The following is a 25,106-nucleotide window of genomic DNA, read 5'->3' on the forward strand; positions in this document are numbered from 1 at the left end:
TTTTCTATTTTGTTGAGTTTCCAGTTACAATTTTTCCCAAAATTGTATTTATTAACGAAAATAAAGTTCTAATTTATATATTAGACTTTATTATGTTACAAAATAGTTTTGGGTGTGGGGGGGTGGGGGGGGTCTTTATCGATCTAATGAATCTAGAGAGGAATATTAGTTGATCAATAGCTGTGATGGATTTAAGAAATTTAACATTTTATGTAAACAACGTACATATCAAAAGGTTTGTCGACATGCTACTCAATTAGTGATATTAAGCCATGACATGTAGCATACTAGTTTTTCTGTAGCTAATTAATAGGCAAATTAATTGAGGCACCATTGGACTGGTCCGGTGGTGCTTGTGTAGTTGTGTGAGTTCCACAATATTCAAATTAAGTTACTTATGTTGAAGCTTATTAATTTGGGGACTAACCAAGGAATAAAATTTCGGATTTCGAAGAAATTTCGAAGATTTTTAAATTTCGACAAAAATTCGACGGAAACGACGGAAATTAATTGCTATCAAAATACGGAAATTTTGAATGAAAACTTTACCATATGTTTATTTAACATATTATCTACTACATTGATAAAAAACATTGACGAAACCAAATTATATGGTAGGTTTCATGTGATATGTGATGAATATAATGCACGCTGGAGACAAATACTGTTAAATAAAATTAGTACAAAGAATAAATGAAATTAATATATTCATATTTTATAATTTATATACTAAATCCTATATACTATATATACTCTAATACTTTTTATTCTTTATAATCTACACACTAAGATATTAAGGTTTAGCCGTTTAGGTCCTTTAAAGTATTTTAATTATTTTTATATATAAATGTATTAGGGTTTAAAAACAACTAAACGAAATTCCAAACTTTTTTTTTCTTTCTAATTGCCCAAAGGCCCCAAATCTCATTCCCAATTAACAATAAACTTTTTTTTTTCCTCTTTTTTTTTTTTTTTTTTTTTTTCTTTTCTTTCCTTTCCTTCCTTTCTCTTTTCTTTCTTCATTTCTTCCCGTATCTCTCTCTCTCTCTCTCTCTCTCTCTCTCTCTCTCTCTCTCTCTCTCTCCGATCGTTTTCCCCAAAAAATTCGCCGTCGTCTGGAGGCCAACGACGACGAGAGTACCACCAAAAGGCTCGTCTTCTTCTACTCTCCCTCCTCGTGTCTCTCTCTGTCCCAAATAACCGCCGATCATAGCGAATCGAAGCCATAGGGCCGATAGCCACTCCGATGGCAATCTGCCTATCTCGGCGAAGTTGAGATGCCGGGCCTAGTGGGTTTTGAAGCTCTCGTCATTTTGAACATGTTGGTGGCCTCCGATTATTCATCGGACCACTGTACAAGGCGTGACTGTGTGAGGTGAGGCGTGAGGTTAGCTGGGTTACAGCTTTACTGGGTAAGTGAGCGAAATTTCGACGAAATTCATCTCAAATTCAAAAAACTTGGCTGTTAGGGTGTTCGAAATTCCGCCGAAATATTCCGAAATTTTGTCGAATGTGTGTTAAAATTTCGGAACCCCTACAAAACGAAATTTTCGGTGAAATTTCGCCGAAAATTTCGAAATTTAAACCCTTGCATTTAACCTAAAAGAAATGAACTCCTTGACCTATTTGATCCAAAAAAAATAAAAATCTTATTGACCTAAGTCTTAAAAAAAAAAAAAAAAGCAGATTAAAGCTATCAAAAAAAAAAAAATCACAAAGTCATCTCCTTTTATCTTTTTTTTTTTTTTTTTTTTTTTTTTTCAATATCTCTATTATCCATTATCCCCTTAGATCTGGAACCTTCTCCATAATCCATTATCTCCATTAGCCATTATCTTCTTAAACCCACCACGTACAAAAAATCCAAAGTCATACCACTACACCCAAACCCATCATCTTCCGTTTCTCTCTATATCTCTCTATGTTCAAGCTTAAACATTCCAACAGATCCCTCACCTTCCAAATCCAAACACAGATCGACCACTACACCCAAACCCATCACCAACTACGACAACGATGATCGTTCGATTCCCGTCGATTGCGGCTCCGACAGATCCTCTCTCTCCGCTGCGACTCTACTCCCAGCTTTTTCTCAGGTAGTTGTCATCTGGGTTCTTCCCTCTAGTGAGTTGCAGATGTGTTCGATCTGGACTGAGAGGAGTCGAGAGAGAAAGAGAGTGAGCTCGGTGAGGGTGTCGGGCTGAGTGAGGCCTAAGCAGTGAGTGAAATTTCGTCGAATTTCGATTATTTTCGATAATTTCGACGAAATTTTGAATATTTCGGCGAAATTCTCCCGAAAAATTGATGGATGTGTGATAAAATTTTAGTATCCCTAAAAATCGAAATTTTCGACGAAATTTCGCCGAAAATTTCGAAATTTAACTCCTTGGGACTAACAATATCATCAATCTAAATCTACCTATCTATTAAAAACGGGTCCATTTAAAAGAAAGGAAGACATGATAGAACAACAACGTAAATACAATAAAACAAAAATTGTTATAACAAGAAATTTCCAAGTAGCTAAACTCAGAAAATGATGGGTCCTGTAAAACAAGAAAAACTTTCGGAGGTAAGGTGACACATGTGTGGTGTTGGCCAAAGGCTCTCTGATGGTTAAGTCAACAAACAAGATCAATATTAACTCGAAACAATGGACTTAAAGCTCTAGAATTACGTACCTTTGTGTGATCTTGCGTATTTATAGAGAAGGAATCAATTCTCTTGACCTTAGAATTGTAAGTTTGTTAGACTTGTAATCACCGGAAAGTATACTTCTTTTAGGAGTGAACTCCTTATTTGCGAAGGATTCAAATCACTTTGATCCATATATATGGGAGTTAGTATCCTAGTAGAACATAGAATTCTTAGGTCCCATTAATCGTGGGTGGTTTAGAAATACCTCTGTTGGTTCACATTTGGATGCATCCGTGAGTTTTGGGTGCAAACTCGGATGCATCCCCGAGCTCGGATAGGTCCCTAGGCTCGGACGGATCCATGAGTTTGGATGTATCCTCATGTTTGGATGCATCGATCCAACCCCCTAAGTGAGTGGGGGGTAGTTACCCTTTACTCTATGTTTAACGGGTCCTTTAATTTAAGGTGATTTATACCCCCGACATCATTAGCGATGGTGCCTTGTCTATATAAGGTACCTTTAGATTTACATAAGCATGGGTCCTATCATTTGAATCAAGGAACCCTCTTTCATTTAATGTGTAAGGTTCCTATGCTTTGTACTTATTTTAATTTCTCCAGACCCATGTAATAAGTGATGTTGGTCTCATGTAAAGTTTAACCATGGTCTCACAAAAACATTACATAAATATGTCCACTGGTCGGCCAATTCATTTGGCATGTAAAACTAAAAGTTCTTCCAAGCAAAGGGTCTTCTAAACCTACCTATAAATAATAATATAGAATTAGCGATGTATTAACATTTGACTTGTGATGAGGGAGCTAGGCTCTTAATAAATTAACTGAGGAGGGTAGGGTTTGAGTCTTCACTCAAAATATATGTGGATTAGAAATGGGTTCTTGTTATGGTAAAAAATGCTTCACTCATGGGTTGGGCTAAGACTTGATCAATAACATTGATTTATCTGTGCGAAAGGAGCGTGCCACCAACTAATGGATCGTATTTGGAACGATTTGCAAAATGATTAAAGGATAAAAATAAGATGAAAAGAAATAAAAATAAAGGAAAATCAAACGATTGCGATTAGTTCTTTTCTATGCTTGGGCATTCCAGGACTTTAAATGCTAAAGCCTTTGTCTAAGTCAAGACGTGTTCATATTGTTCTCGATAAATAAAATGAGCAAGTAAACTAAATATTATGGAGATCCAGATCTGACAATGATGTCAATTGGGATATCAAGCCATACATGAAGATCGCAAAATTAGGGTAAGGAATGAAAATAGGCCAATAATAAACACTTAATGATTGACAAAGTAAATGCTTCCTTGATTGATTTTCAAGTGAGGGAATACATTAAATTTAAGAAATAAATGCAAGGGAAATAGTAATAAATAAAGCTATTAATTGTGCAAGAACAAATAGAGTTGTAATAAAAGAAAGACAAGATCAATGCGTTAAACGAAAATAAAGGGCAAACAAAGAGAATGATCAAATCATCTTGCAGAGAATTTTTAGAGAAAGGGTCTGGGCTTTTTGTATGTGTTAATGGGGAGAGATCACTTTGCCAGTAGCTTGGTATTTATACTTGGATCAAGAGTCTGAAACCCTAGGCAGTCTTTCCTTTGATTACTGCCACGTGTAGGGCTCTGAACACACCTGGGATTTTGTACTTATCCTTTTATGACAGCTGCTGTCCAGGATTTAATAGCTTTTTAGCCCACGTGTCACTACACTAATGGTTTCAGCCCATTAAGTTCTCGACTTGGGGTAGCCGAGACATTCTCTTGCCAAGGCCTTCTTTATTCGCTAAGGACATCTCAAAATACCTTTAAAATGAGCCTTGGCCTTGGCTTGCATCATATTCTTGGGCCTCTTGAAAATTATGGTACAAACAGTCCTGCCGGTTGGTTTACTAGGATTGGGGTTTTCCATCAGCTTTTATATGCTATACAACATCAAAATCCTATATGGTACTTACTAGTCAAAGGTAAACTACTTAAGGTTCCCTCCCTCTATCTCTCTCTCTCTCTCTAAAACGGGAAACAATGATGATATTGCATACTGTGATTTCCATCTTACTGTGATATTTCGGTCGAGAAACGTTTATTTTAAAGCAAACCCACCATTTTTACACTAGCCCCACCATTTTTGCAAGAGAGCTTGGCCGTTTTCATTTCTTGAGAAACACACGTACCTTTTTATTCCAGTCAAGGCTTCTAATATGTAAAAATCAAAACGGTCACCTCAACTTCATATGTCAAACTTCAACCAATTAGGCAATTTTATATCAAAAAGAACTCAATCGAATTGTGTGAGACCCTGTATTTTTCAAGGATTTATTCTAAATATTTTTAAAATTTATTTTGATTATTTAGGGAATTTATTTGAGAAATAAAAAAGTTTTAATTTAATTTTTGTTTTAAATTGGGCTTGACCCAAAATTGACTTTTAAAGTTAGTGGGTTTTCATATTTGACTTTGCACATGTTGGATAGGTTTCGAGTCCACGAATTTGTAGACATGTAGCACGCGTCGATCTGAGTTACGGTTTGAGAGTTACGGTTTGAGAGTTACGGAGATTTGAAGTAAAGGGCAATCTTGTAATTTGTACCAAAGGGGTTTTAAAATCCAAAAATCAGACTTTATCTCTCTCTCTCTCTCTCTCTCTCTCTCTCTCTCTCTCTCTCTCTCTCACTTTCGCCGCCCCTGCCACCGGCGTGTGAGGGCATGTCCGACAGTGGCTGGGGTCGGGCTTTGCCTCCTCACCATCGTCGCACTCCCTTTTTCCTTCCCCTGGCCGCTGATCACCCACCTGAGCCACCACTATGAAGAATCGACGCGAAGACCGAGAGAAGCTCCCGCCTGCGATCTCATTTTTCCGGCGACAACGGGACATCGAACCTATTGGGTCTTCTTCCTCTCACCATGACGAGTCTAACCCTGGTCTCCGTTCATCCATACGATGCTCCACGACGAAGTAATGAGCTCGGGAAGCCAAACCCCACCGCCGGCTTCCACCGTCAATTTTAGCCGTTTCCGGCGACTTTTGACTGTCGACCCAGTTACGAGAATTGATCCTCGAGGTATGGGCAATCTTTCCCCTAAGGTGGGCACATCCAATTTTGAGAAATTGGAAATTCGATTTTAAGGTTTATGCCTATTTCGAATTTCTTGAAATTGGACTTGAATTCGAGCTGTTTTTGTGCAATTGAAGGTTCCTTTGTGTAATTAGGATTAATTGGAGTTGATTTTGGGTATTTCCAGGTTTGTGCCGCCGTTGCCACCATCGGAAACACCACTTTTGGCGGCGAGTTAATGGTTGTTTGACCTAATTCTGCTCAATTGAAGTCCTAGGAACCCTTCTAGTTCCATTTGGTGAGAATTTGATGATTTTTCTGTCTTGTTTGGGGGCTGGGCAGCCACCGTGTGTGGTGGTTACTACCCGTTTCGGTCGTTTAACGGCCCATTTGTATTTCTAGTTTGTGAAATTGTTAGTTGTCTGGTCTTAACAGGTACACGGGCTCATGAAATCTCATTACCGATGCCGTTATGCTGCTGGATTAGAGATTCAAGCAAAGGCGCCAAAAAGGGCAATTCTGTCTTTTTACGTGGTTACTCAATGAGTGAAATTAGATAGTTTGATTATTTGCTTTGCTTGTTTGTATGCATTTGTATGCTAGGACATTTGTTTGGCTAGGATTTAGTAAAGTCTAGGCTTGAATTCTTGAGGATGGAAATGATGATGATTATGCTTTGAGGTTATTATTTAAGATGTGAATGATTGAGGTTGAGGTTAATAGTTAACGATTAGGCAATTGATTTGCCAGAATGATTATTATTATTATTGATGAGATTTGATGTGGATACAAGGAATTATGATTATCTTGATGTTTGGATCATTGGTGGATGAAATTATTATGTGATTGAGTAATTATGGATTTTACTATGGATTATTTTTTAGTGTGGAAATTGAAGAATTATTGAGGATAATTGTTACGTTATTTCACTTATATGAGCTCTAGTGAGCTTACCGGGTTGTTTGTTTGAATGACCCGATGTACCATGGATATGGTGCAGTGTGGTTGTTGTGTTTTGCAGGTTAAGCAGACTGAGGAGGCAGTGAGACCCAGTTTGATTTGTTTAATCATTTTTATACAGTGGTTTTATATAAATATTTTTGGGCCCACACTCTAATTTATTAAATATATTTATTTATTATGTTAAGTGCATGGCTCATTCTTTAAAAAGAGGTTTGAACACTACAACAATGAAGTTAATAGACAACGGTGAAAAACCGTTGTCTATTTACCCAAAATTCCGTCGTCTAGGCGAGTGACGACTATAGTATATTTAGACAACGGTAAAAACCCGTTGTCTAAATGGATTAATACAACAGTTATAATTTAAAACTGTTGTCTAATATCCACCAAAATGTCCAATATTCATCTTAAACAGTTGTGTTGAAACCCAATACACAACGTTTACAGATACAAAACAATTGTATTAGTAATGATTAGACAATACTTATATGACATAAATGTTGTCCAAAGTATTATTAAACATCCGTTTTAAGAAACACCGTTGCATAATTAAGTATAAAACCGGCATGATGTTTGTACATAAGAAACTCAACAACAGTTTTTACTAAAACATGTTATTTTAATTACTTATACATATCATTTTATATCTTAAAACCGTTGGGTAATCATTTTTTCCACAACTTTTTTTAACTATATGTGATGTTAAGTTATGTGTTTGACAAGTAATTTTTTTTTTCAAAAATGTTGTATAGATAGATGATACACATCAATTTTTTGGTTAATCGTTTTAATTGTTGTTAGTAGGTGTTTTATACAATGGTTATTTAACTAAAACCGTTGTCTAGGATTAATTAACATAATTTTTTTAAATTTAAAACTGTTGTTTGTTTGATTCACATTTTAATATCTCTGCTTACATCCAATTGAATCCCCATTAATTCCCTGCTTGCATATCCAATTGGAATTAAATCCCACTAAATCCCTGCTTGTTGCATCCAAAGTAATCCACAAATATTGGTAACTCAAAAAGATCCATGAATTCATTAAATTGGAATTGGAGTTTACAAAGTCGATCATGATAACAAACCCATTCACACATTCCTTGCTAATTAATGTACAGCCCAAAAAATTATAAGTAACTTGATAACTACAAAAAGTACTTGTTGATTACAAAAACTATAAAGCTAGGGATGACATGGTCTAACCTAAGTAATCGTGCAAAGTCAACCATATAAATACCAAAATATCTGACTTTGCAAGATTAGCTAGTCAATGAACTGCTCCCATCATAATATTGCATGTCTACACAGCCTAGCCAGTTAGCTATACAAAATATTTACCAAAAAATGCTTGTTAAACCCAGCCAGCAGATTTAGGGAAGTAAGGAGTACGTATTGGATCTACATATAGCGCACCAGAAAGCCTGCCCATTCAGCGCGTACTTCATCAATCTGGTCCTGTGAGTAGGTGTTGTCCTTTCTCCTTTCCCACTGAAATTAACCATGGAGTAACAAAGGGATTAACATAAGGGAATACACCAATAAGAAATTCAACATTTTTGTTTAATTAACCTTTTTTTTTAGTAATTGAATGAATCAATAAAAAAAAAGGAGCAGGGGAAACCCTTGAACCAAAGAACAAACATACAAAGCAAGAACAAACCATCAAAATAATGATCTAAGTGACTTAAAAAACAATTAACCTGCCATAACCATCAAGTTAATCATCAACCATCAAATTAATGATCTAATTGACTTAAAAAACAATCAACCTGTCATAACCATAAAGTTAATCCATCATCATCATAATTAACAAGGGTTTTTACACAATTGATCCAAACCACATTTTAAACAAAATGAAACATGTCCCAAGTGTAATGAGGTTGCAGCCAAACCATCATGTTATCATGACACCATTAAACATGCACACTGTAACACATGCAGTATACCAACATTCAACATTCAAACCTGGGCAAAGTTTAGTAGACAGCAGGAAATTGTTCAAAGGTCTATTTTGATTTGGTAAGATTGAAATAATTCTAGCATGCAAACTTAATTAGATGAAAGAGCTTAATTCCACTTATGACGACTACACAAAAATAGTGAACCCCAATATCTGTTTAGAAGTTACAAAAATTCAGGAAATTTGCTGGCCAATTAATCAATTTCATCAAAGTGCAAGTCACCAATCAATTGGTCAACATGACAAAACAAACAGGCTAAATCTAAGCATAGGTCCAAGAAAAGAGTTGCATGACCCAAAGAAAGGTGGGATTTTCAAAAATAAACTATCAAAGGTGCACAACAACACAACAAATGATAAGCATATGTAAAATGAGTAACCTAAATACACCAAAGAAAAAAAATCAAAAATAAAAGAGAACAAGCGACTTGGAAACTAGTAGGGCATCAAGTTGCTACTATGAATAACTTCTTTGTTTTCATAATGCTACTATGAACACATGCAAATGTGCATAAGACTTAAAATCTGTCCCAATTAAGTCTAGGCCAAATGCTACCTAGGACTTAAAATCTGCCCCACATGCAATTAACCTTTCAGCTTATTAAATTTCAAACTTCCCATGATATATATATCCTAGTATATATACATTCCAAATAGTATAAAATTAAGTCTAAATTTCAAGTTCAGTTTGTACCTTGGTAGCAAAGCTTAATCCTTCATCTTCAACTATCTCTTTCATAAACCGCATAACAAAATAGCCACACTCCTTGTGGGTTGGTTGTTGAGGAATGCCCTAAATAGTATAAGCAATAGAATTAGGACCGAAATTCATAATCTTAAGTATTATATCTAAATCACTATGAACTTGAGTAAAAATTAGCAAACATGCATACCGACAAGTTTTTCCACAAAACTGCCTTGTTCCCTTTCTTATTCCCTTGGGCTTTAAAGATTCTGATCGCACTTTAATATGAAAACAGATACCGTGTATCAGCATAGCAAATAAAAATCTTATACATGCAAATGCATAAATAAATCAAACTGCTGTTTAGGAATCAAGCTTCTGCTCAATTAATTACTTACTTGTCCACCACGGTTCTCCATTCTTCACCACATAGTCTCCTTCTCATTGGGTCCAAAAAATGGACAATCTCCTTGTCCGGATTGACAACCGTTAACACCCAATGATTTCTACACAAAAAATTCATTAAACATCTACCAAACTTCTTATGGGTTATGTTAAATTGCAAAACAACTAGAAAACACATTAAAACAATTACTTACCCAGAGTTATAAGGGACTAAGTAAAGCTGATCCTCAGCAGAACTTTTGAACCTATCTGCTAATACTCGTGATCTCTCATCAACGGTTCCACAGCCAATAGCCCCAATTCGAGCAGGGTCAATAAAACCAATCATGTCATTCATTTTTTATTTCTTAACCACATCGAATAAAAACCTATAAGGAACATACATAATTTAACATATTATAGTGGAAGAAAGCTTGCCAAACTTATTACTTAATTCACATGGAAAGACATAATTAAGCTACCTCATATACACAACAATGCAAGTGGCTGATATCTCCTCCATACGGCTAAACTGCTCTATATCTTCACTCAGTACGTGGGTTTTCCGAGGCTGACCAAAAACTTCAGGTTCAATTACAAAGTGGATTGTCGCATCCTTCTTCATGCCAGTTTGTGCATACATGCATAACACCTTCAATGTAGGGGGCAGTACTTTCAGGTCCAAAGGTTGTGGCTTGTTTACACTCTTTTGATGCTTATCAGCTTTGGCCCTCAAGGATTTCTAGGTTCAAAATTAAAAATATGTTAGATGTAGGATTTCATAAATAACATCAAAAATTGCCAAAATCAACACGGTTGACCACAATACCTTAATACCCTTTTTGTTCTCTTCCATAGGCAAAACAAACTGTTTTGGCCAAGCTACAACACTACCTTTGGCTTGGCCCACAGTTTCAAGTTCGCCTGTCACAGGGATGGGAAGCAGTGCATCATCATTAAATGAAGCATAGATTGAAACCCTGAGGTTGTCCTTTCCCAAAGGAATGCCATGGACAGTCGGGTTGTCAACCTGTACCTCAATCAGTGTTGCATGTGCAACAATTTTTTGATCCTCACCTTCCACAACTAACTTGCATTGTTTCCCCTGCACACAAGACACAATTTCAAATTAACTGAAGGCATTTTAACTAAGCATAACTGAAGGCATTTTCACTAAGCATTTTAACTAAGCGTAACAGAAGACATTGTTTAGATGCATATAAAATTTCATTGAATCACCTTAAATATTGATTCCCTCACAAATTCAGAATCCACATCCATGATGTCATCCTCCTTTGGATTGTCATTCATTCCCAACACCTTCTTTGCAGCATTACAACTGGCTTTATCGGATCCATATTCCACGGTGTGTGAAGTTGGGGGAGTGGGAGGAGCAGTCTTTTGTACCGGGACTGGGATATTTGCAGCAGGACCCTTGACATTAGCTAGTATTTCATCCAATGTAGTCACCTTGGCCTGCCAATCAGGGGACCCTGCTGCCATTAACTTGTCTCGCTCATCCATCACAAGTTTGGCCACAATATTTGCTCGCTCCTCCTCCAAAATTTGAGCCGAGATCTTTCTTTTCTCCTCTGCCATTATCTCTGCCTTGATTTTCTCTCGTTCCTCTGCCACTATCTGCGCCACAATCTTCTCTCGCTCCTCCTCTACAATTGCTTTAATTGACTCTCTCACATTCTCTTTCACACTTGTCTTCCTTCGCTTAGGGAGGTGGAAGTATGAATTTGGTGTCACATAACTTCCAACTGCTCTAACCTTGCCACCATGCTCAGGGGTCCCCAAGGCAAGTGTCAAAACATCATTGCTACCAGATGTACTTAATTTCCCCTCCTTCTCTTGTTGCTTCAACTCTTCCTGAAAATGCAATTAAAAAATTTAGTTAAAAAATACTTTGAAACAAGCAATGATGTGGCTGTTATAAACTGTAGGGTGCCATGAACTAAGTATAAAAATTTAGCGTGCAGACTCACAATCCGATTTGCTTTCTCAGCTGCCTTGGCATCTATGATTTTACCCTCTTTATTTGCACGTGCTTTCATCCAGAGAGTAGCACGATCAACCTCTTCTTGGTCAGAATTCATGTCATTCAACTGCCAAAAGCCATATGGTTTTAGAACTTATAGACGGTGTTACATACCTAAACATCATAACACAAAATCAGCGGATTTAAAAACACATCACTAACCAGTTTTGACTCCAATCCAGCATACCCTTTACGCGACATTCGATGTTGGTACTCGGCCTTTGCACGTCTCTCCTGCTGAACTTCATGAAGTTTCTACAATCCAAACAAGTAACAAATTACTTGCATCAAATAGGAAGATGTGACAGTAATTTAAGGGGATATAATATGTAAAAATCATGAAATTACCAAAAAATTTGGTTCTAGTCTTGACTGCACAAACTGGTCCCAGTCAGCTTTCTCAAGGAAGTTATACTCTACAGGGGGTTTCTTAAGTTTCTCAAGGTCATCTATAAATGGTAGTACAAAAGCAGTCGTGAGACGGCTCTTGAATTCCCTCCATTTAGCACCCGCTGATTTCATTACCAGATTTTTGCTTTCCGGCGCTATCTCAAATGCCAACTACATACATAGATGTCCAATATATTAGTTGCTACATTACAAGAAGGGTTACAAAAATAGGTTGCTATAAGTATTTATATGAAAACAAAAAAAGAGCATGATTAAATGTATGCTTACCTCTATTTCTTCCCAAATCTTGTTTTTATATTCATCGTCCACCTTCTTCCATTTAGCGATGGTAATAGGGATCTTTGTACGTGCTAACACCCCAATGTAAGATTGTAGTTCCGTTGCCACCTTCCCACGAGGCTGACCCTTCTTATTATACTCAACCACCTTCTTAATCTTTAGGATATTTCACCTCACAATGCGAGGCATTGTAACGGGTCCTCGTTTGCTCTTCACACTGCTTTCTGATGTAAGTGTCTCCTTAGCACCAGAACTTGAATCCTCAACAGCCTTAGATTGTGTTTGCTTAAAAGTCTTTGCTTTTGTCGGTGTCTTGTTAGCTTTGGCTTTACACCTCTTCTTCTTACCAGCCGGAGATGCCCTCTGTGGAGCCATGGTCTGCAAAAACAAAAGCAATCAACTAATTAAGTATGAACAAGGTTTGACAAATAAGCATAATAACCAATCAACTAAGAATAAACACAAGCAATACTGAAATAAGGTATAAACACAAGCAACATATATAAAGGTATCAACACAAGTATAAACACTCATATAATACCTTTGCTGTAGATCAATACCTTTGACAGCAACCAAAGAAAAAGGTATAAACACAAGTAGCAAACACTTTATTACATATTAATATTTTAATCCAAATTGAAATAAGTATTAATTTACAAGCTCAAATATGGTAAACATAAACTAATCAATCCATATGCCCTTGCCTCCAGGTCGCACATATTCTGTTCCAGTTTCACCCACTATATCATCAAACGTCTCTACGGGTGGAAGACTAGTGGTGAATGGTTGAAGGTCAAATGTGGTATTTCCCAGCTCATCTTCCCATCTAATGTCATCTCTATCTGGGGTTGATAGTACAACAGACCACCTAGCATCTGCAGGATCTTCCACATAAAACACTTGTTTTACTTGTCTTCCCAAAACAAACTTGTCCGGCTTATGACTCAACCTACTCAAATTGACCAACGTAAATCCAAGTTCATCTATCTTAATGCCATTCTGATTCTCAACCCAATCACACTTGAAAATGGGCAGCCTAAACTTGTAATAGTCTAGTTCCCATATTTCTTGAATCACTCCATAGAAGACCATATCTGTGATGACCAGGTTTTTGTCCTTCGAACTAGCAACCTGCATTGCATCTGCCAGTAGGTAAACACCACTGTTCTGAACAGTTCTTACGTCATCACGACACTTGGTACTAAAATGAACCCCATTAATCTTGTAACCGTTAAATTTCGGAACTTCAACACATGGTCCATTAGCTATCCATCTCAAAGTTTCAGATATGTTATTAGGTGTGACAGAAAGTGCATGATTCACCTGCAAAGATGACCGTCTATATCAAATAAGGTGCACTGTGTATACAGAGAATGTGCTTCATTTTTTTTTAAATATGAACTAGTAAAAAAAGTTGAATATATCACCCGTTTTTTTATCCAAGGGATGAAGGTTCGATTGTGCTTTTCTTGCAACCACCTCTTCTTTTTCTTGTTTTTGGGATATTTCTCTTTCAAATATCTCATATGTTCACTATAATAAGAGACATGTATCAATTAACCAGCAGGGGGAAAACAACTATTGAACAATTATAAAATTAATTTTAAAGGGAAATGATTGCTCTTACTCAATAAAAGGTTCAACTTCAACTGTATTTTCTAGTACATAAAGATGGGCCTGCTCCAACTGGTCACGATCAACCCGATATATAGAAGCACCTGATAGGGGCTTAGTTTCATTGTTAGAGCCAGACTTTTGAGATGACGGGATACCAACTGTACTAACTTCACGCATATGTTTAGAGCAAAACTCTATAGCTTCTTCCGCAATATAACCCTCCGCTATGCAACCCTCGGGACAATTACGATTTCGTACATACCCCTTTAACACCTTCATATATCTTTCGAAGGGGTACATCCATCTAAAATAAATTGGTCCACATAACCTAACTTCTCTCACAAGGTGCACTGTTAAATGAACCATAACATCAAAAAATGATGGTGGAAAATACTTCTCAAGCAAACACAGAGTGACTACTTGATCTTCTTCAAGTTTATCTAGCGTTGATACATCGACAACTTTGTTGCATATAGCATTAAAGAAAAAACAGAATCTCGTGATAGCATATCTCACAGGCTTTTCCAACACAGAACGTATGGCCACAGGGAGCAATTGTTGCATGAGGGTATGACAGTCATGAGACATAAGGCCATGAATCTTTAAATCCTCCATTGATACAAGACTGCTAATATTTGAACCATAGCCTTCAGGGACCTTCATACCCAGAAATGATTTGCACACAGATCGCTTCTCCTCTCTAGACAAATTCCAACTTGCAGCCGGCAAGTGAGTCCGTTTTCCACAAGTGTTAGGTGCCAATTCAGTTCTAACCCCCATGTCCAACAAATCCAAACGAGCTGCAACCCCATCTTTTGTTTTTCAAGGGATGTTCAATAGTGTGCCAATAATACTATCGCACACATTCTTCTCAACATGCATAACATCGATAATATGCCGAACATGAAGAGATTTCCAATACTCAAGCTGAAAGAAAATTGACTTCTTCTTCCAACAAGCTCTAGCTTCACCCTCAACCCCTTTACTCTTGACTTTCCTCTTGCCAAAAGGTGTGAAATTTTCCTTTTCAACCTTTTCAAGTACTTCCTCTCCTGTTAATGGTACAGGAGGTGGTGTTAATTCTTGCAAGTTATTGAAAGCTGCTCTTTGCCTTTGATAAGGATGATGGCGTGACAAGAATCTTCTATGCCCTATGTACGATAATTTATTACCATGTACCAACCTATGAGGTCTTGTTTGTGATCCACAGATTGGACAAGCATTATACCCTTTCACAATGCAGCCAGATAAGTTTCCATAGGCCGGAAAATCATTGATGGTCCATAGAAGTACAGCTTTAAGGGTGAAGTATTCACAGTTGAACGCATCATACACTCCTGGAACTCCTGCCCATAAAGATTTTAAATCATCAACCAAAGGTGTCAGGTACACATCTATATCATTTCCAGGTTGTTTAGGACCAGAAATTAATAAAGTCAGCATCATGAACTTCCTTTTCATACACAACCATGGAGGAAGATTATAAGTAACTAGTATAACTGGCCAACAGCTGTATTTGCTACTCAAAGAACTATGGGGATTGAAGCCATCAGCTGATATTGCTAGTCTAAGGTTTCTTGGATCTTCTGAGAAGTTTGGCCACTTAAAATCAACTAACTTCTATGATGGGGAATCAGCGGGATGCCGCATCTGTCCATCATTCAGTTTTTTATTAGCATGCCAAGTTAAACTCTCAGCTATTTCACTACATTCGAACATCCTTTTAAACCTTGGGAGAATGGGAAAATACCACAAGACCTTGGCAGGCACCCCCTCCTTCATTTTTGAATCCTTACCAATCTTCCACCTTGGCAGACTACAAGTAGGACAACTGGTTTAATCCTCATTTTCATTTCTGTACAAGATGCAATCATTAGGACATGCATGTGTTTTCTCATAATCCATTCCCAATGCACACAGAGCCTTCTTTGCCTCATACATGGATATGGGTAGCTTATTACCTTCTGGAAGCAAATCCCCAAAAGCAATAAGGTAATCAGAGAAACCTGCATCACTCAATCCATGCTTTGCCTTCAAATTATACAACCTCACTAGTGCAGATAGCTTAGTGTGTTTTGTACAACCAGGATACAAAGGTGTATCCCCATCCCCAATAACAAAAAATCTTGAGCTGCGTCATCTGAAAAATAGTTTGCCTTATCACCTTCCATCTCCACTGTTTCAGAGACAAATGAACGTTCTACTTCAGTTTGCTCTTTCTCTCTAACTGTATTTGTAGCTGACCTAGAAGGTTCTCCATGCCATATCCATTGTTGGTAACTTTTATCAACACCATTATAATATAAATGATCCCTTACAACTCCAACACCAAACTGCTTCACATTGCCACACTTCGTGCAAGGACAATGAATCAGGTTTGGGTTTCTCGTATTTTCTAATGAAAACTTGAAGAATGCTTCCATCCCTAATTCATATGCCCTCGACCTTCTATCAGCAAACATCCATGACTTATCCATCTAACAATTTCAAATTTCACAAAAAATTAAAGCAAACTTGTCATTCATTGCAAGTAAAATTCAATATATTCAGTTACCCTAATATTATCCAAACAATTTCAGTTAAAAAAATATCACAAAATCACACAAGGACAAGTGAGAATGTAGGCATGCAAAAGGAGTGTTGCTGTCAGAGTTTCAGATTTTCAGGTCTGACTTGGGTATTTCACGAAAACTACATTCAAGGTCGGAATATGGTGATTTTTGTCTTCAAATGACCATTAGGATGTGAACTTGTGACTCACAAAAAATCAGCTTATGACTCCTTATCAAATGATACAGTTTTCTAAAAGTATACAGTAAGGTCAAAGACTACCAAAATCAAACAAAAGTAAACAGTAAGGTCAGAACCTTTAATATTCTTGCCAATGCCAAACATTCAAACATACTCAAATGCATTACCACAAGAGTTTCACAGGGTTCACAAATAAGTTCAAGTCTTCTTACCTCGCTGTGAGCCTTGGTTTTGAAAGATAGTCAGTAGCGCTTTCCACGTACACTTATAATGGATAAAAAACTGGATGATTTCTCACATCTACAAACACAAATGACTTAATGTTAGAAACAATAAACAAGAGAAATACTTCAAAATAAATACAAACTAAATTTAAAAATTAAATGAACTATGATATTAGTCATATTAGTCCATTACCAATCAAGAGTTTCAGTATCCTTGGGAATTATCCAAACTTAGTGAATAGCATTCAGTCACATATACAAAGGAAACTAGAACAATTCTAGCTAACCAATTAGAATTCCATTTCCTTCCATACCTAAAGATCCAAGTTCAGTAAATAACCCATATTATAACCAATTTTTATATCTCAAATAAAAACGGAACTACAATCAGAAACTCACGCCATGAGACTCTATCACTCATACTGCATCAACCCTATCGATGGAAACTTGATTTCAACCCAGAAATGCAAACTAAATATACGCAACCTAGTGAGAAAATAAAGCATGCATTCAGTAAAATCTAAATTCTAACTTTTCCCCCTCCAATTCCGCAGCAACCAAACAACCTTTTACAGCCCATGAAAACTTGATTCTGAGCCTCATAAAAATATATGATGGACGCAACAAAACAACTCATTTTCAAAAAGAAAACAAAAATAGTACATTATTAGTAAGCAACAATGATGTACAAATAACTATGTTGAAAGTATAAAAAGATATGCTCTTTCTCTTATAAGGATGTCCTACCCACCCTTTAAGAAATGTATATCCTACCCACCCCAATAAAAAAAAGAAAGAAAGAAACTTTTCTCAAATTATCCACTAGTTCAGAAGTCCAAGTTAAAAAACTGGTCTGATCTTACTGCAGTATACACAAATCTCATGGGAAAGACTCCTCATTTGATCACATCAATGCCAAATTGATTTTTTATACCGATAAGCATTACATGATTACAACCATCTATCATAAAGTAACTTCGTAAAATTTGTCAACATGATTTCTCTATGGGGTCTCTTAAATTCTTCATGTGTCCCAGGCTTGCATGCTTCTTTATATTTTCTAATAACTTCTACTGTTTATAAAGAAAAAATTAAGGTCAACAAATTTCTAATCCAAGTAGCAACAAATGACAGTAAATATCAATAGACTCCTAAAACTAAAAGCACTTATAATGCATCAAGAACCAATATAGTTGATAACTTGCAAGCCAAAATATGTGTGCATGTGTTTAATGGGTACTAATTTATGAATGTAAACAGGGACGCCCCAAATATATCAACTGCAAAGATGCAAAAGCCAACAAGAACATTGATCAGCTAATTATAAGCTTTTACAAAAGAGTAATTATAAAACCAAAAGTAAAAAATATTGCTTAGAACATTCAGATAATTATAAGCTTATACACTAAAAAGAAAAAAACATATCTATATATTTGTATTTGTGTGCTAGTTCCAGTGAGAGAGGAATGAGGTTGACTCCATTTTCTAAAAGGGATGGATTCAAACAACTCTGTGAGTGTATGGTTATGAGTCTGACTGCATTCATTTATATTAGACACATCAAGAGAATAATAAAGAACAACATATGTTGGAGCTTTACAGATTTAACTGGTATCATTTGGCCCCTGCCTTATTCTTTTGGCACTGCTATGCCTTTAAATTTAAAACCAATTGATTGTTTACTATGCTGGAAACTAAACAAATTTAAACCTGAATACAGTGGACAAGAGCATAATTCTCATCACTTGGATTAAGGCCTTCGACAGTAGAAATAGTTCTTGCCCATTTCAAGCTTAGTAACTTTATTTGTCAAATGTTGGGATGGGAATAAATTAAGGTTGGCAAATAGGGTTTGAACCCTTAAAGAAAACATCTTCAATATGCAGAATCATTGACTTAGCTTCATTACTTTTAAGGTTTCTTGCAAAAACAATTTACTAGCAATGAATAGAAGTAGAAAAGGAAAACCAAAACGAAGATAACTATGACTATAACCTAAGGTAAGAGAATATGAAAAACCTGCTGTGTAGCACTCTATGTAGGCCCTTAAGAGCACCCTGATAACCACTGGCCGAGCTACCCTTGCACCCAGCCTAAACTTTCTGCTCCGAATCCAGCTCAAGTTGTCGACGGTGAACTCATATCTCCAATCGTGGCATACCCATCTCTCAGAGTGACATTCACATCCCCAGTGAGCAAGGGTCGCTTCCCAGTTCTCTCCTTCAAGACGGTGACACAAATTAAGAAAGGGATCCGACAGTGAGACAGAGCGATTGGCGAGAGAGAGCGAACGGAGAGAGAAAGAGAGATAGTGGTTGGATCTGGATGAGGGACTGAGGGTTAGGTTTAGTGTCCCCACGCGACGGTGACTCGGTGGCGAGAAGGAGAAGATGCGACGAGAGAGAGAGAGAGAGGCGAGAAAGAGAGAGAAGCGAGATCGATGGGTGGCTTATCTTTCAGATCTCTCACATGGTCGGGCTTGTGAGGTCGCTTGGAGGTCAGGTGGGTGCGCTTGGAGCAGATGATGGCTTATCTCTCAGATCTCTTCTGGTTTTGGTAATAAACATTGCTGGGTGTATGACTTAGGGATGGGAACGATGAACATTGAGAGGGAAACATATCGGAGGGCAACAAGAGTACACAACAAAACTTTTTTAATGAAGTTACTGTAGACCGGTTTTTTCATTTTGTTTCGCTTACACAATGGTCACAACTTAAAACCATTGTGTAGGCCAAACCAAAAAATCTACCCCTCTCAAAACCATTGGATTTCATTCATAAATACAACAGTTTTTTTAAAACCGTTATCTGTAAAAACTACACAACAGTTTTAAAACAACCGTTGTGTGGATAGTGTCGTCTATTTATATTATTGTAGTAGTGGAATGGCAAAGTTTCAGTGTGATATGGGCCCGAGGTTCGGGGCGTTACAAATTGTAAACATCAGGCTGGTCCCTTTTTTTCCTAACAAGTCTGGCCGGTTGTTGCTATTAGCTACGTCACAATTCTTCCCATTTTGGTCAGCATCTTTCAACATATAGGTAATTCTTAACTTGTCAGCCACCTTTTGACTTAAAACAAACTAGCCAGGGAGATTTCCCTTGTAGTGAAAAGCTTGAGCGGTTGATATTTCAGCCGATACCAAAATATGGCCCAAACACCACTGACGCAGCATCACCAGCTAGCAAACATGGTGAAAGTTTAATTTAGGTGATCTATTCACTTAATTAACTTGATTAAATTCACTTTCAGTGATCGGACCCCAATTTTAATTTTATATGATCATTCATGAACTAGTCAAACAGACACAACTCTGACGATGCAGTAACTAAAATCTGAACCTCCAGATTTACTTGTAAAATTAAATCAACTTCAGTAAATACCACAAGTCAGAACACACTAGGTAATTGAGTGACACCCTATGCACTCAAAGGATCCATCAATGTAGGCATCCCAGTGCTATCAACAACTAAAGTGGTGTGTGGACAGATTTAACAAACTTTCATTTAGCATTCATGGTCTATGTTAACATGCTAAAGTGAAGTGTGTGATCTTGTGAAGATGTTTTCGAATTAATAATCAGCAACACATAGGAAAACAGATCACAAACAAGCCACACAATTGTTCACCCAGAAAACCACTAACGGTTAAAAACTGGGGGTCTTTCCAGCTGACCAAGCAATCCACTAAATAAGAAGTTCAATACAAAGGGAGCACACAGCACACAAGCTCAATCACTAAGTCCTAGACTAAGTGGCAGCTTTCTTACCCCTTTGTGCAACTTCCATAAGCAAGGCAATCGGTCATTCATGAAGAAGGCAGCTCCAACTCCAAGCTCATCAACCCATGGCACCAATTCACACCAAGCCCAGTAGATTCATCAATGTATGAACATGATATGCCAATGTTGGATTCTTAAAAAAGAAGATCAACCTTCTCAAGCTAAAGGCATGAAAAGGTTGATATTGAATCCTTCAACTAAAATCTAAAATGAATGTGTTTGAAGAATATATAAAAAGATTTAAACACTCAAACCCATTTAGAATTTTAGATGAAACAAATAAGTTCAGAAAATCTTTTTGATTTTTAAGAATTAAATGAAGATTTTCTAACTTGATAAAAAATGAGCACTCACCCCTGAAAATACCCAGGCATGAAAACCACAGAAATACCCACTGAGAATGCTCATAGACCCACCAAAAAGATCTGAACAGAGTACCTCATATACCCGTACACACACACACCATTTCCATGTTTGCTCGAGCCACGTGGAAGCCAATCAATGGCTGTCCACAAGAGACGAATAAGGGGCATATTCTCTTTGTCCTAGAGGGGTATCCTAGTATTACTAAGGATAGGAATGAGGAGCTGTAAAAAGGAATTTTGCTTTATTTTGCAAAAATCAGAAATGGGGAAGATGATGAATAGTGCTGATGTGTGTAGGTGTGTGGCGTGAATGGCAAAGAAGCAATCAGATCTGATTGATACAGTAGGGGAACCAAGCCATGTGCAATGCACATGCATGTTTAGTAAAAAACAGAACATGGGCTTTCAATGAAATGGGCTTTAAAAGTAAAACCCGAAATGGCCCCACTGTAGTGACTGTGACTTACGTATCAACCACTGTACGTGAAAAACATTGTTCTTTATGTTCAGTGAATGACTAGTCAAATAGACAAAAAACTGTTATTTTCATGAAATGAATGAAGTGCAGTATACCTTGAGTCTTTGTTCATTCTTGACTTCTTCAATACAACTGATCTTGTCCTTAATCTAGCCTAGAGCTTGTGCGTGATTAAATAAAAATAAATACAATGGTTTTGACAAGGAAAATAGCCAATATAACAAATCCTAGAAACTAACAATCTCCCCCTTTGGCTTTCCTTGACAAAACATCAACCCATTCACCTCACAAGACTCTCAACACTCAGCCCAACATTATGTTATAATGTACCTGCAAGAAGAAGTACTTGCACAACACAAAATATGATAGTACAGCAACCAATGCAGTTTAAATACAGCAAGCAATGTAGATTAAACAAATACATTCTCCCCCTTTTTGTCATGGAAAGACAAAAGGACATACATAAAAAGAAGAGTGAAGTGCAAGAGAGCATAGAGTTGGAAAATGTACAAGAAAAATCAATGGCAACATGATCAAAAAGGAACTGAAGTAAATGTCATAACTTCCCTGAAATTTGAACTCCCCCTAAAGATGAACTCCCCCTAAAGACTAACTCCCCCTAAAAGCTAACTCTCCCTAAAGCTGATAATCTGCAGCAGCTGCAGCATCTCAATACCGGGCTTGCAGAATATAGACATATAATATGAGGGGCAGCTAGAGAAGAAAATAGGCATGCAAAAAGGATTGAAATGCCCTTTAATGAACAGTAACCCAAAGAGCTGAATGGTCGTGTTAAAATGACTGTATGTGACGACTGCAGACCAGTCAAAATGGACAAAGTTCGTACAGAACAGAACTGGGACATAAAACAGCCATGTGGTTTGACAAAGAGATAGAGGAATCCTGGAAGAGTTGGAAGTAATGACACACAAGGAATAAATCTATGAGTTAGATGTGCTTCAGGAATTTTATCTTTAAAAAAAATTTGACAAAACAACAAACACAATTGAAAAGAATTAACCATCAAAGTCAACACTCTAATAGATATGGAAAATGAAAATTGCAAAATTTTGTGCAAGAAAATAAGCATATTTGGGAAATAGGGAGGTCAATGCTAGCATTCAAGACTTGTTCAAGATGGAAAAACAATGTCAAAGACAACCAAAGAGGTTAAATAAGTTTCATCCACAACAAGATATTAGAATTTAACCACTCGAGAATTTCTAATTTGGGAACAAATCTTGAAAGAAAAGTTTTTCAACTCATGACAATGGCTATGAGAAAATTATTTTCATTTGTTTTGTTTAGGCACATCCCAAGTTAAGTGCAATGATTTGGTCCAATTTTGCGACTCTTTACCCTAGAACACCATAAAAACACCTTATTTCTCCCTAGGGCCGTGACTTCTTTGGTCACACTTTCTTTTTTTTTTTTGTTATTTTGTATGGTGCACATTTGTTCAAATGAGGAAAGTTTAGCTGAAGATGGGTCACAAATGAGGAATTATATTGAAGGGCTAAATTGCATCCTCAAACAAATTTTCTTTGAAAAGCATTTAACAAGTTTGATTGATTATGACAAAGTGTTAAATAAAAAAAATCTCAAGGCTAACATTTGACCAAAAGGAGGGATTATGCTTATTGACATGACTCATGTTATGCAAGAACCTTTTTGAATATCAAAGAGAGTGTGACAAATAATGTTAAGACCTTTCAAAGTAGTTATTTTCTTTAAAAGAAAAACTACTTAACCAAATAAAAGAAACTTAAACAATGAAGCACATTTAACTACAAGGAATTATGCATGTGTACAAATGCCAATTGACTTCCGAAGACTAATGTGCTTTGGATTCTCTAGAGCTTTTGTAAAGATGTCTGCAAGTTGTTGTTCAGAAGGAACAAAAGTCAAAGTAAGAGTTCCACTCTCCACAAGATCTCGAATGAAATGATGTCTTATGTCAATATGCTTGGTTCTAGTATGTTGCACCGGGTTCTTGGAGATATCTATAGCACTCATGTTATCACAATAGATGAGAAAAGTTTTCTCATCAATTCCATAATCGGCTAACATTTGTCTCATCCAAATGAGTTGTGTACAACAACTCCCTGCTGCTATGTATTCAGCTTCAGCAGTCGACAAAGAGACAGAATTCTGCTTCTTGCTATGCCAAGATACTAAGTTATTCCCAACATAGAAAGCACCACCCGAGGTGCTCTTCAAATCATTACTACACCCAGCCCAATCAGAGTCACTAAATCCAACCAATTTAGTGTTGGTATCATGGGTATACCACAACCCATAGTCAAGAGTTCCACTTACATATTTGATGATCCTTTTTGTTGCAAACAAATGAGATTCTTTGGGATCAGTTTGGAACCTAGCACACACTCCTACCGCAAACGATATGTCCGGTCTACTAGCTGTGAGGTAAAAAAGACTTCCTATCATGCTTCTATACAAGGTTTGGTCCACTTGCTTACCATTTGGATCCCTATGAAGTTTGGAGCTTTTACTCATTGGAGTAGTAGCCACTTTGGAAGACTCAAGCCCAAACTTTTTGACCAAATTTCTAGCATACTTAGATTGGGAGATAAATATCCCACTATCTACTTGCTTAACTTGCAGCCCTAAAAAGAAATTCATTTCACCAACTAGCACTACAACAAAAAAGGACTTTTATAGCACTCAAAAAACGCTATAAAAGCCCTTTTATAGCGTTATCGCAAACGCTATGACAGCCGACGCAATAATAGACCCAAGGTTTATTATAGCGTTTCAAAAACGCTATAAAAAAATTTCCTTTCTATAGCGTTTTAAAAACGCTATAAAAGATCTATATAATAACGTTTTAAAAATGTTGTAGAAAGATATACAATAGCGTTTTTAAAGTGCTATTATTGTGGCGTTTAATAGCATTTTAAAGAAGCTATAATAATTATTACTATAGCATTTTAATTTTAAAATGCTATTGTTAATTTTTACAAATACATAATAGTTATTGATTACATATTTTGGTGCCTCCAAAATTTTTTTTTTAGGCTTTAAAGTAACAAACATGCTATCATATGTGCTGCTAGTGTTTATAATACTATTATAGTTCTTTTTATACCTTTTCCATAGCATTTTTCCCGTGTCATTTTTTTGTTGCTTTCAAGAGTAAATTATATAATGTTGTCAATAGTAAATGGTAAGACACATCTCATTAAATGACCTCAAAAGAATCAATTAAGTGTATTACATAAGACTCCACAAGTACAATAATGTCTCATTTTTTTTCCCTATATAAAAGTAATACATATATTAGGCCCTATAGTAACAAACACACCTAAATCAATATGCTACTTCTCATAAGCAAGCGTCCAATTCCAATAGCTGAGTGTCTCTAAGCTGCCAAAAGAAAAAACCAATTATAAGAAACTAATAAAACAAAATTACACTTATAAAAAA

At 36.6% G+C, this 25,106-nt stretch overlaps 3 protein-coding genes across 3 annotated transcripts; all 3 read right to left on the reverse strand.

Annotated features, from left to right (window-relative positions):
* Nucleotides 1-8,076: 8,076 nt before the first annotated feature.
* On the reverse strand, nt 8,077-9,897 carry LOC147283308 (uncharacterized). Its single transcript, XM_086245844.1, has 4 exons — nt 9,724-9,897; nt 9,534-9,603; nt 9,335-9,433; nt 8,077-8,168 (listed from the first exon to the last, which is right to left on the reverse strand). Exons 1-4 carry the CDS (start codon nt 9,846-9,848, stop codon nt 8,079-8,081), a joined length of 384 nt encoding a protein of 127 aa, XP_086101970.1. The 5' UTR covers nt 9,849-9,897; the 3' UTR covers nt 8,077-8,078.
* A 3,227-nt stretch (nt 9,898-13,124) lies between these two features.
* On the reverse strand, nt 13,125-15,341 carry LOC147283309 (uncharacterized). The gene is made up of 3 exons (XM_086243925.1): nt 14,071-15,341; nt 13,871-13,976; nt 13,125-13,766 (listed from the first exon to the last, which is right to left on the reverse strand). The coding sequence occupies exons 1-3, from the start codon at nt 14,838-14,840 to the stop codon at nt 13,125-13,127; spliced, it is 1,518 nt and encodes a 505-aa protein (XP_086100051.1). The 5' UTR covers nt 14,841-15,341.
* LOC147283310 (uncharacterized) lies at nt 14,883-16,537 on the reverse strand. Its single transcript, XM_086243926.1, has 3 exons — nt 16,225-16,537; nt 15,922-16,066; nt 14,883-15,513 (listed from the first exon to the last, which is right to left on the reverse strand). Exons 1-3 carry the CDS (start codon nt 16,535-16,537, stop codon nt 14,883-14,885), a joined length of 1,089 nt encoding a protein of 362 aa, XP_086100052.1.
* Between the last annotated feature and the right edge of the window lie 8,569 nt (nt 16,538-25,106).

Source organism: Dryas octopetala, chromosome 5 (genome assembly GCF_963921425.1).
Source record: "Dryas octopetala chromosome 5, drDryOcto1.1, whole genome shotgun sequence".
In the NCBI taxonomy this organism is placed as follows: domain Eukaryota; kingdom Viridiplantae; phylum Streptophyta; class Magnoliopsida; order Rosales; family Rosaceae; genus Dryas; species Dryas octopetala.